This window comes from Eucyclogobius newberryi, unplaced genomic scaffold, assembly GCF_026437365.1.
Source record: "Eucyclogobius newberryi isolate DKJ021-1_F unplaced genomic scaffold, fEucNew1.0.hap1 SCAF_12, whole genome shotgun sequence".
Taxonomy (NCBI): Eukaryota; Metazoa; Chordata; class Actinopteri; order Gobiiformes; family Gobiidae; genus Eucyclogobius; species Eucyclogobius newberryi.
Window position 1 is genome coordinate 1,939,195 of NW_027315746.1, and position 13,118 is coordinate 1,952,312.

The following is a 13,118-nucleotide window of genomic DNA, read 5'->3' on the forward strand; positions in this document are numbered from 1 at the left end:
GCCTGACCCCTGGACTGTTGAAGCCTGACCCCTGGCGGTCACTCGGAGTCAAATGGCAAAATTTGGATCTTTTTTTTGCCTTCAAAGTAAAAAAATAAGTATTTGCCTACCGTCCGACCCACTTGAAAAATGTTGGCTCGGGTTACAGCAAACAGACAATTTATTTTGGGGCAGCCTGATCAGAAACGTATTAAAGCTGGCCAAAGCCCCCCTTTTCTTTTGGTTAAGATAAGGTTTTCCTTTTGATTTCATTTAAAAAAAAGAATACATTTGCGTTTTTTTCACCCACTATTTTTACTGCGGCCTAGTTTTATTTTTGTTTTCATGAATATATAAATGTATTCCATCTTCATACATTTCCCCTACCAATATGGCGGCGCTGCGTTGACTCCTGTGGGTGCGCGCGCAACTTCCTGGTCACGTGTGCTGCGTGATCCTGCTGCAGGAAGTAGAAACAGCCGCACAAACTCTCTACTTTTTAACGTGAAATTTCTCTCCAAACGCTGAATAACAGAACCTGGATGACGACACGGACATTAAACGTGATTAAAAGCGCCTTGTAGAAATGTAAAATAGTCCAGCTGCTTCTTCAGAGCGTAAGTAAGACTGTTTTGTGTCTTTTTCTCCCCTTGTTTAATGTATCTCATGTTCTAAGTCATTAACGTCAGCCTTTTAGTGGATTTATTTTAATACAGTTGGCAAATGGCATCGATTGACATGTATCTTTCCAAACGTATTTAATCCAATTCTATTTCTGCTTTTCCTCTGCTGTCAACATGTAAACATTAGCTTCCGATGCTACATGCTAGCTCCTCCCATTGTGCGTTTATCTTTTAAAGCACGTAATATCTGAACCTTTTGCGTGTTTTTCTCATGGATTTACGTGGTTTTCCTCAATGCGGTCGAGTTTACAGAGACTTAACACATTCTCAATTCTGGTAATGAGGCAGTGGAACATTTGTGATTTCATTGGAGAAACTGGGATTAACCTCAGGATAAGATGAGTCTTTTATCTATCAAAATATGACAAATCCAGGTGTTTTAGTCAAAGTGAAAGCCTCAGAGACATGTGAGTGACATCAGAGCTGCTTTAAACACATTTAACACTGGATTTTACTGCATTTGTATTATTTATTATGAGATTATAACAGACACTGCGATTTTTGATTATCTTTTTAGGTTTTACTGGACGAACACTCAGATATGTTGCAATCGTTTTTCCATCTTATCCACAGATAGATTACCTACTTTACCACGAATTATACCTTTTGTGGAGTCGATATACAATTCTCAAGACAAAAATAATGGTATTGTTCACATAATTTTGTCATTTTATCGTTGAAAATTGGCATTGTGGGTCGTCCTGGGCATGATCTGTACCCGCTTCCCTCGTGCCACACCTGTCCTGCCAAATAAAGCTTAAAAAATAAGAAAAGAAAATATGTTTGTCTAGGTCATTTTGCCTCCGCTCTGACATTTCTAACCCATTTCTTATTCATTTTATTCCAAAAGACACAAAGGTGGTCCATGATTAAAATGACCTTGCATTTAAAGCGTCTAAAGGTTTGCGTGTGTGTTTGTGGCAGTATTCCCTGTGCGCGGGGCCCGTCAAACGCCGGCGGGATGGAGGAGACGAGCCGGGAGGCGGTTGCCACGGCGGTGCAGCGAGTCGCCGGGATGCTGCAGCGCTCGGACCAGCTCGACAAAGTGGATCAGTACCGAAGGAGAGAGGCTCGCAAGAAGGCGTCGGTGGAGGCCAGGCTCAAGGTGATTTAGGACTGGGTTTGGGCTCTAAGAGGAGGGACGGCGGGCAATATGGTTAGAAGAAGAACAATAGTATTCTTTATCGCAATAACGACAGCGGACGATAATAGTTGGTGTTGCCTGTTGTGTCATCGTGATTATTGTATTTTATTTTTATCGCCGAAGTGTGCAGAAAAACACTTCTTATCCATGATGTTTACGTCTAGATCGTGGTTGTTTTCACTGGTCACCACAGTATTTCTGAGTGTATTTCTGGGCGTATATACAAGTGTAATGCTGGTGTTTCCAGGCGGCCATCCAGTCTCAGCTGGATGGCGTGCGCACCGGCCTGACGCAGCTGCACACGGCGCTGGTGGACGTGAAGGAGATCCAGAGCTCACTGGGCGACGTGAGCAAAGACTGGAGACAGAGCATCAACACCATCGAGAGTCTGAAGGACGTGAAGGACGCCGTGGTGCAGCACAGTCAGCTGGCCTCGGCCGTGGAGAACCTCAAGAACATATTCTCTGGTAAACACTCGCCCACCTCTGAGGAGGACGCAATTCAGCGTTATTGTTATGTGATGTAGAGAGGGGCATTTATCACCCTAACAATATTCAGACTGTGTTTTAAACATGCGATGTGCGTTTATTGTGTTGTGTGCGTTAGTCCCTGAGATTGTGGCCTCGACGCAGCAGCTGATCGAACAGGCCGACCTGCTGCAGGCTCACAGGAAACTGATGGAGCTGGAGAGCTCCAGAGACGACCTCATGTATGAACAGTACAGGATGGACAGCAAGAACACCAGCGACATGCACCTCATCTCCATTTACTTTGAAGACGTGAGTTCACTGCACCTACTCTCCATTTACTGTGAGGACGTGAGTTCACTGCACCTACTCTCCATTTACTGTGAGGACGTGAGTTCACTGCACCTACTCTCCATTTACTGTGAGGACGTGAGTTCACTGCACCTCATCTCCATTTACTTTGACTTGGTTCATTCTGGATTCAGATGTGGTTTGGACTTCTGTGATACATTTCCATTTTCAGCTCTTTCTCAAAGCCATTCTAGATCTCTTTAAAATCATAAAATGTACAAAAACATATATATGGTGGTTATGAACTCACAATAAGCCGTTTCTCGTCTTTTGCCTCTCAGGTCCAGGGTCTGTCAGATGAACTGGCCAAGCAGCTGTGGATGGTCCTGCAGCGCGCCATGGTGACGGTGCGCAGAGACCCCACCATGTTGGTGTCGGCCGTGAGGATCATCGAGCGGGAGGAGAAGATCGACCGCAGGATGGTGGACCGCAAGAGGCAGACGGGCTTCATCCCCCCGGGACGACCCAAGCGCTGGAAAGACAAGATGTTTCAGGTCAGAGCGTTTCCTCCTTCACCAGGCTCTGTGGTCAGGCCACGTCCAGATGTTTCAGGTCAGAGCGTTTCCTCCTTCACCAGGCTCTGTGGTCAGGCCACGTCCAGATGTTTCAGGTCAGAGCGTTTCCTCCTTCACCAGGCTCTGTGGTCAGGCCACGTCCAGATGTTTCAGGTCAGAGCGTTTCCTCCTTCACCAGGCTCTGTGGTCAGGCCACGTCCAGATGTTTCAGGTCAGAGCGTTTCCTCCTTCACCAGGCTCTGTGGTCAGGCCACGTCCAGATGTTTCAGGTCAGAGCGTTTCCTCCTTCACCAGGCTCTGTGGTCAGGCCACGTCCAGATGTTTCAGGTCAGAGCATTTCCTCCCTCTTGAGGCTCTGCGGTCAGGCCACGTCCAGATGTTTCAGGTCAGAGCATTTCCTCCCTCTTGAGGCTCTGCGGTCAGGCCACGTCCAGATGTTTCAGGTCAGAGCATTTCCTCCTTCGCGAGGCTCTGTGGTCAGGCCACGTCCAGATGTTTCAGGTCAGAGCGTTTCCTCCTTCACCAGGATCTGTGGTCAGGCCACGTCCAGATGTTTCAGGTCAGAGCGTTTCCTCCTTCACCAGGCTCTGTGGTCAGGCCACGTCCAGATGTTTCAGGTCAGAGCGTTTCCTCCTTCACCAGGATCTGTGGTCAGGCCACGTCCAGATGTTTCAGGTCAGAGCGTTTCCTCCTTCACCAGGCTCTGCGGTCAGGCCACGTCCAGATGTTTCAGGTCAGAGCGTTTCCTCCTTCACCAGGCTCTGTGGTCAGGCCACGTCCAGATGTTTCAGGTCAGAGCGTTTCCTCCTTCACCAGGCTCTGTGGTCAGGCCACGTCCAGATGTTTCAGGTCAGAGCATTTCCTCCCTCTTGAGGCTCTGCGGTCAGGCCACGTCCAGATGTTTCAGGTCAGAGCGTTTCCTCCTTCACCAGCCTCTGTGGTCAGGCCACGTCCAGATGTTTCAGGTCAGAGCATTTCCTCCCTCTTGAGGCTCTGCGGTCAGGCCACGTCCAGATGTTTCAGGTCAGAGCATTTCCTCCCTCTTGAGGCTCTGCGGTCAGGCCACGTCCAGATGTTTCAGGTCAGAGCATTTCCTCCTTCGCGAGGCTCTGTGGTCAGGCCACGTCCAGATGTTTCAGGTCAGAGCGTTTCCTCCTTCACCAGGCTCTGTGGTCAGGCCACGTCCAGATGTTTCAGGTCAGAGCGTTTCCTCCTTCACCAGGCTCTGTGGTCAGGCCACGTCCAGATGTTTCAGTCCAACAGAATTGTGTTAAAACATTATTTGAGTTTTATTATACAAAAAATCACTAATTTTCCCAAATGTGAAATGTCTTTACATTTATTTATTTTTAAACAGCTCTTTTTTTAGCATATTTTTTACACTAAACTATCATAAATTATTTTGTATTAATTGTCACTGATTAAAAGTGTTTATGATCATTAAATCAATACTGAAGCATTGTTCTTTTTTTACTATTTTATTTTTCATTAGAACAATAGAAGGAAGAATAAAACAGAAACAATTAATTGGTTCTTTTTTTTAAAGAAATATAAAATAAAAATCAAGTTTAAAGATCAATAGGACAAAATATGAATGTATAAATTAAGTTTGAAGTTCGACTTTGATTATGAAATTAAAACTTTTTACAATCGTATTTATTTTGAGTGTTCTTACTTTATGAAACTTGTCCTCTGATTCTTACAAACCTGTTTTTACGCTCAGGTTTATGACTGTGGAAACGTGCTTCTAAACCTGTGTGAAACGTTGCAGGTTCTGGAGGGCACCGTGAGCACCCGCATCGAGGGGACTCAGGCCGTGACTCGAGAGGCCGACAAAATGTGGCTCGTGCGACTTCTGGAAATCATGAGGAAATATGTTTTAGACGATCTCATCATCGTGAGGAACCTGATGGTGCAGTGTTTCCCTCCTCATTACAACACCTTCAGCAGGTACAGCAGCAGACCTGGTTTAGACCCGGTTTAGTCCTGGTTTAGTCCTGGTTTAGTCCTGGTTTAGTCCTGGTTTAGTCCTGGTTTAGACCTGGTTTAGTCCTGGTTTAGACCTGGTTTAGTCCTGGTTTAGTCCTGGTTTAGTCCTGGTTTAGTCCTGGTTTAGTCCTGGTTTAGACCCGGTTTAGTCCTGGTTTAGACCTGGTTTAGTCCTGGTTTAGACCCGGTTTAGTCCTGGTTTAGTCCTGGTTCAGACCCTGGTTCAGACTCTGGTTCAAATCAATTTATTTTTGTAAGGCCCAAAATCACAACAACAGTTGCCTCTGAGGGCCACAGGGAGAAATGAATCAACAATGTCTGTGGTGGCGAGGGACGATGTCCCAGGGTCCTCTGTCCTTAGACTCTCCTTCTCGGCCAGGAAAAACTACAAAAAAACCTCTTTGGGAAAAAAGCGTAGAAACCTGGAGGAGTTCCAGTGAAGGAGAGATCCGACTCTCACAGACGGACAGACGGACACGAGGAGACTGGAGCTGGAGCCACTCTTCAGGCAGATGAGGGACCGACCGACTGGTTCAGACCCTGGTTCAGACCCTGGTTCAGACCCGGTTCCGACCCTCTGCTCTGCTCCTTTACTCACATTGATGGTTTTGTGTCTTGCAGGTTCTTCGGCCTTTACCACGGCGCTGTTTCCTCTCGTGTCACTGAACTCGCTGCAGAGGATCTCGAGGCCAATGAAATCGTGTCTATGTTGACCTGGGTCCTGAACACGTACAAGAGGTCATTTCCTCTGGGTTTACTTTGCCTGTAGACTTACTACATTTAATCATATTGTTTAAGTGTTTTAAAATTCCTTTGTTATTTAATATAGTTTAAACCAGGCCTGAAAGATGAATCGCAATCAAATCAACGCAAATGAAAAATCATTGAGAATTGAGTTTTTGAAGTACCATCATTTCCTCCACAAACAAAAACCTCTCAAATCTACTAACCATGTAGTTTAGAAACAGAGATGGTGCCCCTTCTTTAATTTCGAATTATCTGGTGCCCCATCTTTAATGTGAATACAGCTGATTTTTTATGGAGTTAGTAAAGACGTTCGTTTTGACAGAAGGTAATTAGCGCTGCATAATTCGACTGACACGGTGGGTCAAATGCACAGGACAAATCCTCCACAAGTAAAGTACAGCTGTGCAATTAAGAAACTTTTAATTGAGATTCAGTCAGTTTTTAATATTAAATGACAATGGTGCAAAGTATGTAGGGCTTTAACTGACAATTAGTTTTCTAACCAATTAACAATTTAGTATTGTATCAATTGCAAAACATTGTGATTATGAGATTTTTACTAAATTGGACCCAAACAAAGTAAAAATAAATAGGTTTGAGCACATCCTGGTGGAGTATAGTCTAGTAGTAACTTTGAGTAACTCTAAACGTATGTCGTGTTTACATTCGGGAAATTAAAATTGAAAGTAATTTTTATTTGTTTTTATCCAGACAAAATTAAATTGAATCCAAAATGGTGATTATGGCCCAGCCCTAAAATGAACACACAAAAACTTGGACGAATCCAAGAATATGACGTGTCTGTGTGTGTGTGTTCAGCTCGGACATGATGGGACACCCGGAGCTGAGCGCAGAGTGCGACATCAACTCTCTGGAGCCTCTTCTGCCTCAGGACGTCGTGGACGACCTGCTCAGCAAATACATCCAGACGTTTACCGTGAGCAAAGCGGCACATGCGCAACACTGTCCCACAAACTCAGCTGGAGCACATTTAGCTTCATTCACAGTTTGATAAAGTCCTCTCTCCTCCGAGCCTCAGAAACACTCCGTTCTGAATCTCCTCCATATCTGACCTTTTCTCCATCTGTGACTCTGAGAATCTTCTGTTTTTAACTCCATAAATCATCTCCAGACTCGTGTCATCACCATCAGAATGACTGTGAGCTGAGACCAGGGAGTGAGAGGCCTTAAACTGTGTGTAGTTCCCTCTGCGGACAGTAGATGGAGTCAAAGGCTGTGACAAACTAATGTCATTTTCTGTAGAACATGAAATGTCTTAAGTAAAGGTTCTCAGGAGCTTGTTTAAAGACCAATAACGATAAAAGCGACGCATAATATTCGTCATTTAAGTAGCAGAAGTTCACAGTACACATTTGTATGTTTTCCTCAGTTTAAGAATTCACGTTGATTCAGACTGTATTTTCAAGTCAAATTTCGAGTGTAAAAATCGCAGTGAAAGATAACTAAAATTGATTAGAAATGAGTAGATCTTCGCAGTGATTTTGTCTGCAAATTTTACACTCTGAATTTGAAGAGTTTAGAGTTAAAACACACAGAACTTCACCATTTCGAATAAGAAATCGGATCAAACTAATAATCTCCGATGTGCGAGTGCGGCGAAACGCTCTGAACACTTGACGCAATGTGGTTTTTTCCCCTGCGTTTTCAGTCGAACATCACGGGGTGGCTGAGGAAGGCCCTGGAGACCGATAAGAAAGACTGGCTGAAGGAGACGGAGCCCGAGGCGGATCAAGACGGGTTCTACCAGACCACGCTCCCCGCCATCGTCTTCCAGGTCACGAGCGTCTTCCAATGTCAACACGGAACATGTAGAAGCGGGAGACGCGTCGCACCTGACACGCGAGATATTCTGATTCTGCATACCGTATTTTCTGGAGTATAAGTCGCACTGGCCAAAAAATGCATAATAGAGAAGAAAAAAACATTTTTGGGGGGAATGTATTTGATGAAATCCTAGAACAGACATTTCATCTGTAAATGCAGTTTAAAATAATAACAGATGAGAGAACATGGTGAAGAGGTGTACGTATGCTAACGCTAACACCTTCAGCTACATGACGTATGCTAACGCTAACACCTTCAGCTACATGACGTATGCTAACGCTAACACCTTCAGCTACATGACGTATGCTAACGCTAACACCTTCAGCTACATGACGTATGCTAACGCTAACACCTTCAGCTACATGACGTATGCTAACGCTAACACCTTCAGCTACATGACGTATGCTAACGCTAACACCTTCAGCTACATGACGTATGCTAACGCTAACACCTTCAGCTACATGACGTATGCTAACGCTAACACCTTCAGCTACATGACGTATGCTAACGCTAACACCTTCAGCTACATGAGGCACAGACAGAACTGTGGTAAGTGTCTGGTATGTTAACGTAACATATGAACAGTTATTCAGATAACTATAGCATAAAGAACATGCTAACAGATAACTATAGCATAAAGAACATGCTAACAGATAACTATAGCATAAAGAACATGCTAACAGATAACTATAGCATAAAGAACATGCTAACAGATAACTATAGCATAAAGAACATGCTAACAGATAACTATAGCATAAAGAACATGCTAACAAGTTTAGCAAAGCATCAGTTTTACCCCAAATCACTAAATCCATTGAATTCTTCTTCCTCTGTCACTTCTAAACAACTCCACAAACTCCAGAGGTAGAGGAAGTGCAGATTCTTCTTCTGCGTCGCTTAGAGCCTAGAGCGCCCTCTTGTGGTCGTCAGTGTGGAATGCGGTTGCCAGAGGGAAAAGACTAATATAGTCACATCACATAGAAGTTGCTCTGGAGTATGAGTCGCACCTCAGCCAAACTATGAAAAAAGGTGCAACTTATAGTCCGGAAAATACGGTAAATAGACATGTTAAACGAGCTGAAAGCAGAAGGGTAAAGCAATAATTCTGCACTTTCGGGGTTGGTTTTACAGTCTGTTTACGTTCCGTGCGACACTTGAACCAAGACGTTTAAAGGCGCGTTCAAAACCAAAACGACTGAATCACGATGTGTCACCGGAATGAGATCACGATACTTTACATCACCTACACAACCGCAGCCTTTGTGCTTTACCAGTCGTGACCACTGAAACACTTACACAATGTAAACTTGGCCCTAGTTTCTCTTTGCGTACGTGTGTAGTAAACGATGGCTCTTTTGTCGCAGATGTTTGAGCAGAACCTGCAGGTCGCGGCTCAGATCGACGGAGACTTCAGAGAACAGGTCCTCAAGCTCTGCCTCAAGCAAATGAACACGTTTCTGCTCAGGTGAGAACAAGAAGAAGAAACGTTTGTCTGATGTGGTAAATGAGCGCTGAACTCTGCACTGCGTGTTTTACGGAGTGGAAACGTAAAGCGATGTTTAAACAGTTGTGATTGTGGTCCTGTTCGGTTTCGTGCTCCGCCCACAGCTGTGTCTTCTGTGGTCAGGTACCGAGAGGAGGCGGTGCTGTACAAAGAGGAGCACCTCAGGGACCGGCAGCTGCCTCAGTGTTACGTCCAGTACATGATCGCCATCATCAACAACTGCCAGACCTTCAGGTGCCTCGGGCTGACCTCACGAAACGCACTCCGTCGATATGAGATTGACTTCTGTCAAGGTCCACGCTCGTCCGGGCGATTAGAGCAAATGTGGAAGAACGAAAGATTGATTTGTTGTTGTTTTTTGCGCGTTTTTCATCATTTGTCAGTCGCTCACGTCGGACTGACTAAAACATCGCCGACCAATCACTCGGATATTTCTACCCTATTTTCCGGACTATAAGTCGCACCAGCCAAAAAATGCATAATAGAGAAGAAAAAACATATATAAGTCGCACTGGAGTATGAAATGCAGTTGCAAGTGTGAAAATAACAAATAATATCACATATAAGTCACATTTTTGGGGGAAATGTATTTGATGAAATCCAAGACCTAGAACAGACATTTCATCTGTAAATGCAGTTTAAAATAATAACAGATGAGAACATGGTGAAGAGGTGTACGTATGCTAACGCTAACACCTTCAGCTACATGACGTATGCTAACGCTAACACCTTCAGCTACATGACGTATGCTAACACCTTCAGCTACATGACGTATGCTAACGCTAACACCTTCAGCTACATGACGTATGCTAACGCTAACACCTTCAGCTACATGACGTATGCTAACGCTAACACCTTCAGCTACATGACGTATGCTAACGCTAACACCTTCAGCTACATGACGTATGCTAACGCTAACACCTTCAGCTACATGACGTATGCTAACACCTTCAGCTACATGACGTATGCTAACACCTTCAGCTACATGACGTATGCTAACGCTAACACCTTCAGCTACATGACGTATGCTAACGCTAACACCTTCAGCTACATGACGTATGCTAACGCTAACACCTTCAGCTACATGACGTATGCTAACACCTTCAGCTACATGACGTATGCTAACGCTAACACCTTCAGCTACATGACGTATGCTAACGCCAACACCTTCAGCTACATGACGTATGCTAACGCTAACACCTTCAGCTACATGAGGCACAAACAGAACTGTGGTAAGTGTCTGGTATGTTAACGTAACATATGAACAGTTATTCAGAGAACTATAGCATAAAGAACATGCTAACAAGTTTAGCAAAGCATCAGTTTTACCCCAAATCACTAAATCCACTGAATTCTTCTTCCTCTGTGTCACTTCTAAACAACTCCACAAACTCCAGAGGAAGTGCAGACTCTTCTTCTGCGTCGCTTAGAGCCTAGAGCGCCCTCTTGTGGTTGTCAGTGTGAAAGTAACAAATAATATCACATATAAGTCGCTCTGGAGTATAAGTCGCACCCCGGACAAAACTATGAAAAAAGGTGCGACTTATAGTCCGGAAAATACGGGTATTTCAAATGATGAATGTCGCTCGTATACTGTATAACTGCTTTAATCCAAATCAGAAACAGGAGACATTCTATGGCCGTTACGCATGAACAGAATTCTCAATGTAATGGATAATAATAGAGCAATATTAAAGTATAAACCATGACAAAACAAAGGCATTCCTAAAATAATTCAAATAAAAATGGACTCGACCGAATATGAATGTAAACGATGTACAGTACGGACAGAAGAACACGTGCGTTCTTTGTTTCTCTTGTTATCACTCGGTACGTTTCAAACCAAAAGATATTCATGATGTTTGACTGACTCTCCACAGAGAGTCGATCAACAGCCTGAAGAGGAAGTACTGCGCTCAGCCCGAGCACACGGACAGCGACGCCGCCATCGAGAGAACGCTCAACGAAGTGGCCAAAGAGGGATGTCAGTATCTGCTGGACGAGGTCTTCCTGGATCTGGAGGTCAGACACCAACAGCAGCAGGAGGAGCTTTGTATTCACCTCCGGACAAGGACTTGAGTGGGCCTTTTTATAGATTTAGAAATACAGATGGCAACATTAGCTACTAGAAATGTAAGAAAAGATGTATCAGAAAGTTCAAGAGTCTGAAACTGAAAAGGAAGTCCACCAGGATCAACTTTCAAACATTAACATTTGATCTAAAATAAGCAACAATTTAGAATGTCCAGGGTCGAAATGTCAGTTTGTTTGATTTTCTATTACAAAGGAGGTTCAGAAAATGTATAATTTGTGGTTAAAAGTGTAATTAATCCGTAGATAAAATGTAAAACTATTTTGTGTCCTGTAAAACCTGAAAAATCCAGATTTTGTCTATGACTAAAACACCTGGATTTGTCATATTTTGTGATATTCTGAGGTTAATTCCAGTTTCTCCAGTGAAATCACATTATGTTCCACTGAAACTTTTGCTCCGTTCAGGAATTTAGAATGTCTTTGTTTAGAGAAAAGAAGGACGTTGGCTGAAAGAACTCTTGAGTGTGTGAGACTGTCGCTGGATAAAGTTCGATTTATAATTTGTGTTTGTCCCAGAATCACCTGAACGAGCTGCTGACCAGGAAGTGGCTGAGCGGCTCTCACGCCGTGGACACGATCTGCGTCACCGTCGAGGACTATTTCAACGACTTCAACAAAATCAAGAACCCTTTCAACCAGGTCAGTGCCAGGGGAGGGCGTGTTCAGTCTGTGTTCAGTCTGATCCTGGTGTTCAGTCTGTGTTCAGTCTGATCCTGGTGTTCAGTCTGTGTTCAGTCTGATCCTGGTGTTCAGTCTGTGTTCAGTCTGATCCTGGTGTTCAGTCTGTGTTCAGTCTGATCCTGGTGTTCAGTCTGTGTTCAGTCTGATCCTGGTGTTCAGTCCGTGTTCAGTCCGTGTTCAGTCTGATCCTGGTGTTCAGTCCGTGTTCAGTCTGATCCTGGTGTTCAGTCCGTGTTCAGTCTGGTCCTGGTGTTCAGTCTGGTCCTGGTGTTCAGTCTGGTCCTGGTGTTGAGTCTGGTCCTGGTGTTGAGTCTGGTCCTGGTGTTCAGTCTGTGTTCAGTCTGTGTTCAGTCTGATCCTGGTGTTCAGTCTGTGTTCAGTCTGATCCTGGTGTTCAGTCCGTGTTCAGTCCGTGTTCAGTCTGATCCTGGTGTTCAGTCCGTGTTCAGTCTGGTCCTGGTGTTCAGTCTGGTCCTGGTGTTCAGTCTGGTCCTGGTGTTCAGTCTGGTCCTGGTGTTGAGTCTGGTCCTGGTGTTGAGTCTGGTCCTGGTGTTCAGTCTGTGTTCAGTCTGATCCTGGTGTTCAGTCTGTGTTCAGTCTGATCCTGGTGTTCAGTCTATGTTCAGTCTGGTGCTGGTGTTCAGTCTGGTCCTGGTGTTCAGTCTGTGTTCAGTCTGTGTTCAGTCTGTGTTCAGTCTGGTCCTGGTGTTCAGTCTGGTCCTGGTGTTCAGTCTGATCCTGGTGTTCAGTCTATGTTCAGTCTGGTCCTTGTGTTCAGTCTGTGTTCAGTCTGATCCTGGTGTTCAGTCTATGTTCAGTCTGGTCCTTGTGTTCAGTCTGTGTTCAGTCTGATCCTGGTGTTCAGTCTGTGTTCAGTCTGATCCTGGTGTTCAGTCTGTGTTCAGTCTGATCCTGGTGTTCAGTCTGTGTTCAGTCTGATCCTGGTGTTCAGTCTATGTTCAGTCTGGTCCTTGTGTTCAGTCTGTGTTCAGTCTGATCCTGGTGTTCAGTCTATGTTTAGTCTGGTCCTGGTGTTCAGTCTGGTCCTTGTGTTCAGTCTGTGTTCAGTCTGATCCTGGTGTTCAGTCTATGTTCAGTCTGGTCCTTGTGTTCAGTCTG

The 13,118-nt window shown here is 44.6% G+C and overlaps 1 protein-coding gene across 1 annotated transcript in view; it reads left to right on the forward strand.

The window, feature by feature from the left end:
* Positions 1–469: 469 nt before the first annotated feature.
* Positions 470–13,118, forward strand: part of exoc3 (exocyst complex component 3) — a 14,790-nt gene continuing 2,141 nt past the window's right edge. The window contains exons 1-13 of the mRNA XM_072440552.1: positions 470–596; positions 1,587–1,767; positions 2,054–2,273; positions 2,413–2,585; positions 2,906–3,118; positions 4,911–5,089; positions 5,750–5,866; positions 6,695–6,812; positions 7,545–7,670; positions 9,085–9,185; positions 9,348–9,458; positions 11,105–11,246; positions 11,835–11,957. Of these exons, the coding sequence (XP_072296653.1) occupies positions 1,624–1,767; positions 2,054–2,273; positions 2,413–2,585; positions 2,906–3,118; positions 4,911–5,089; positions 5,750–5,866; positions 6,695–6,812; positions 7,545–7,670; positions 9,085–9,185; positions 9,348–9,458; positions 11,105–11,246; positions 11,835–11,957 (1,767 nt within the window). The 5' untranslated portion in view covers positions 470–596; positions 1,587–1,623. The remainder of the gene's footprint in view (positions 597–1,586; positions 1,768–2,053; positions 2,274–2,412; positions 2,586–2,905; positions 3,119–4,910; positions 5,090–5,749; positions 5,867–6,694; positions 6,813–7,544; positions 7,671–9,084; positions 9,186–9,347; positions 9,459–11,104; positions 11,247–11,834; positions 11,958–13,118) is intronic.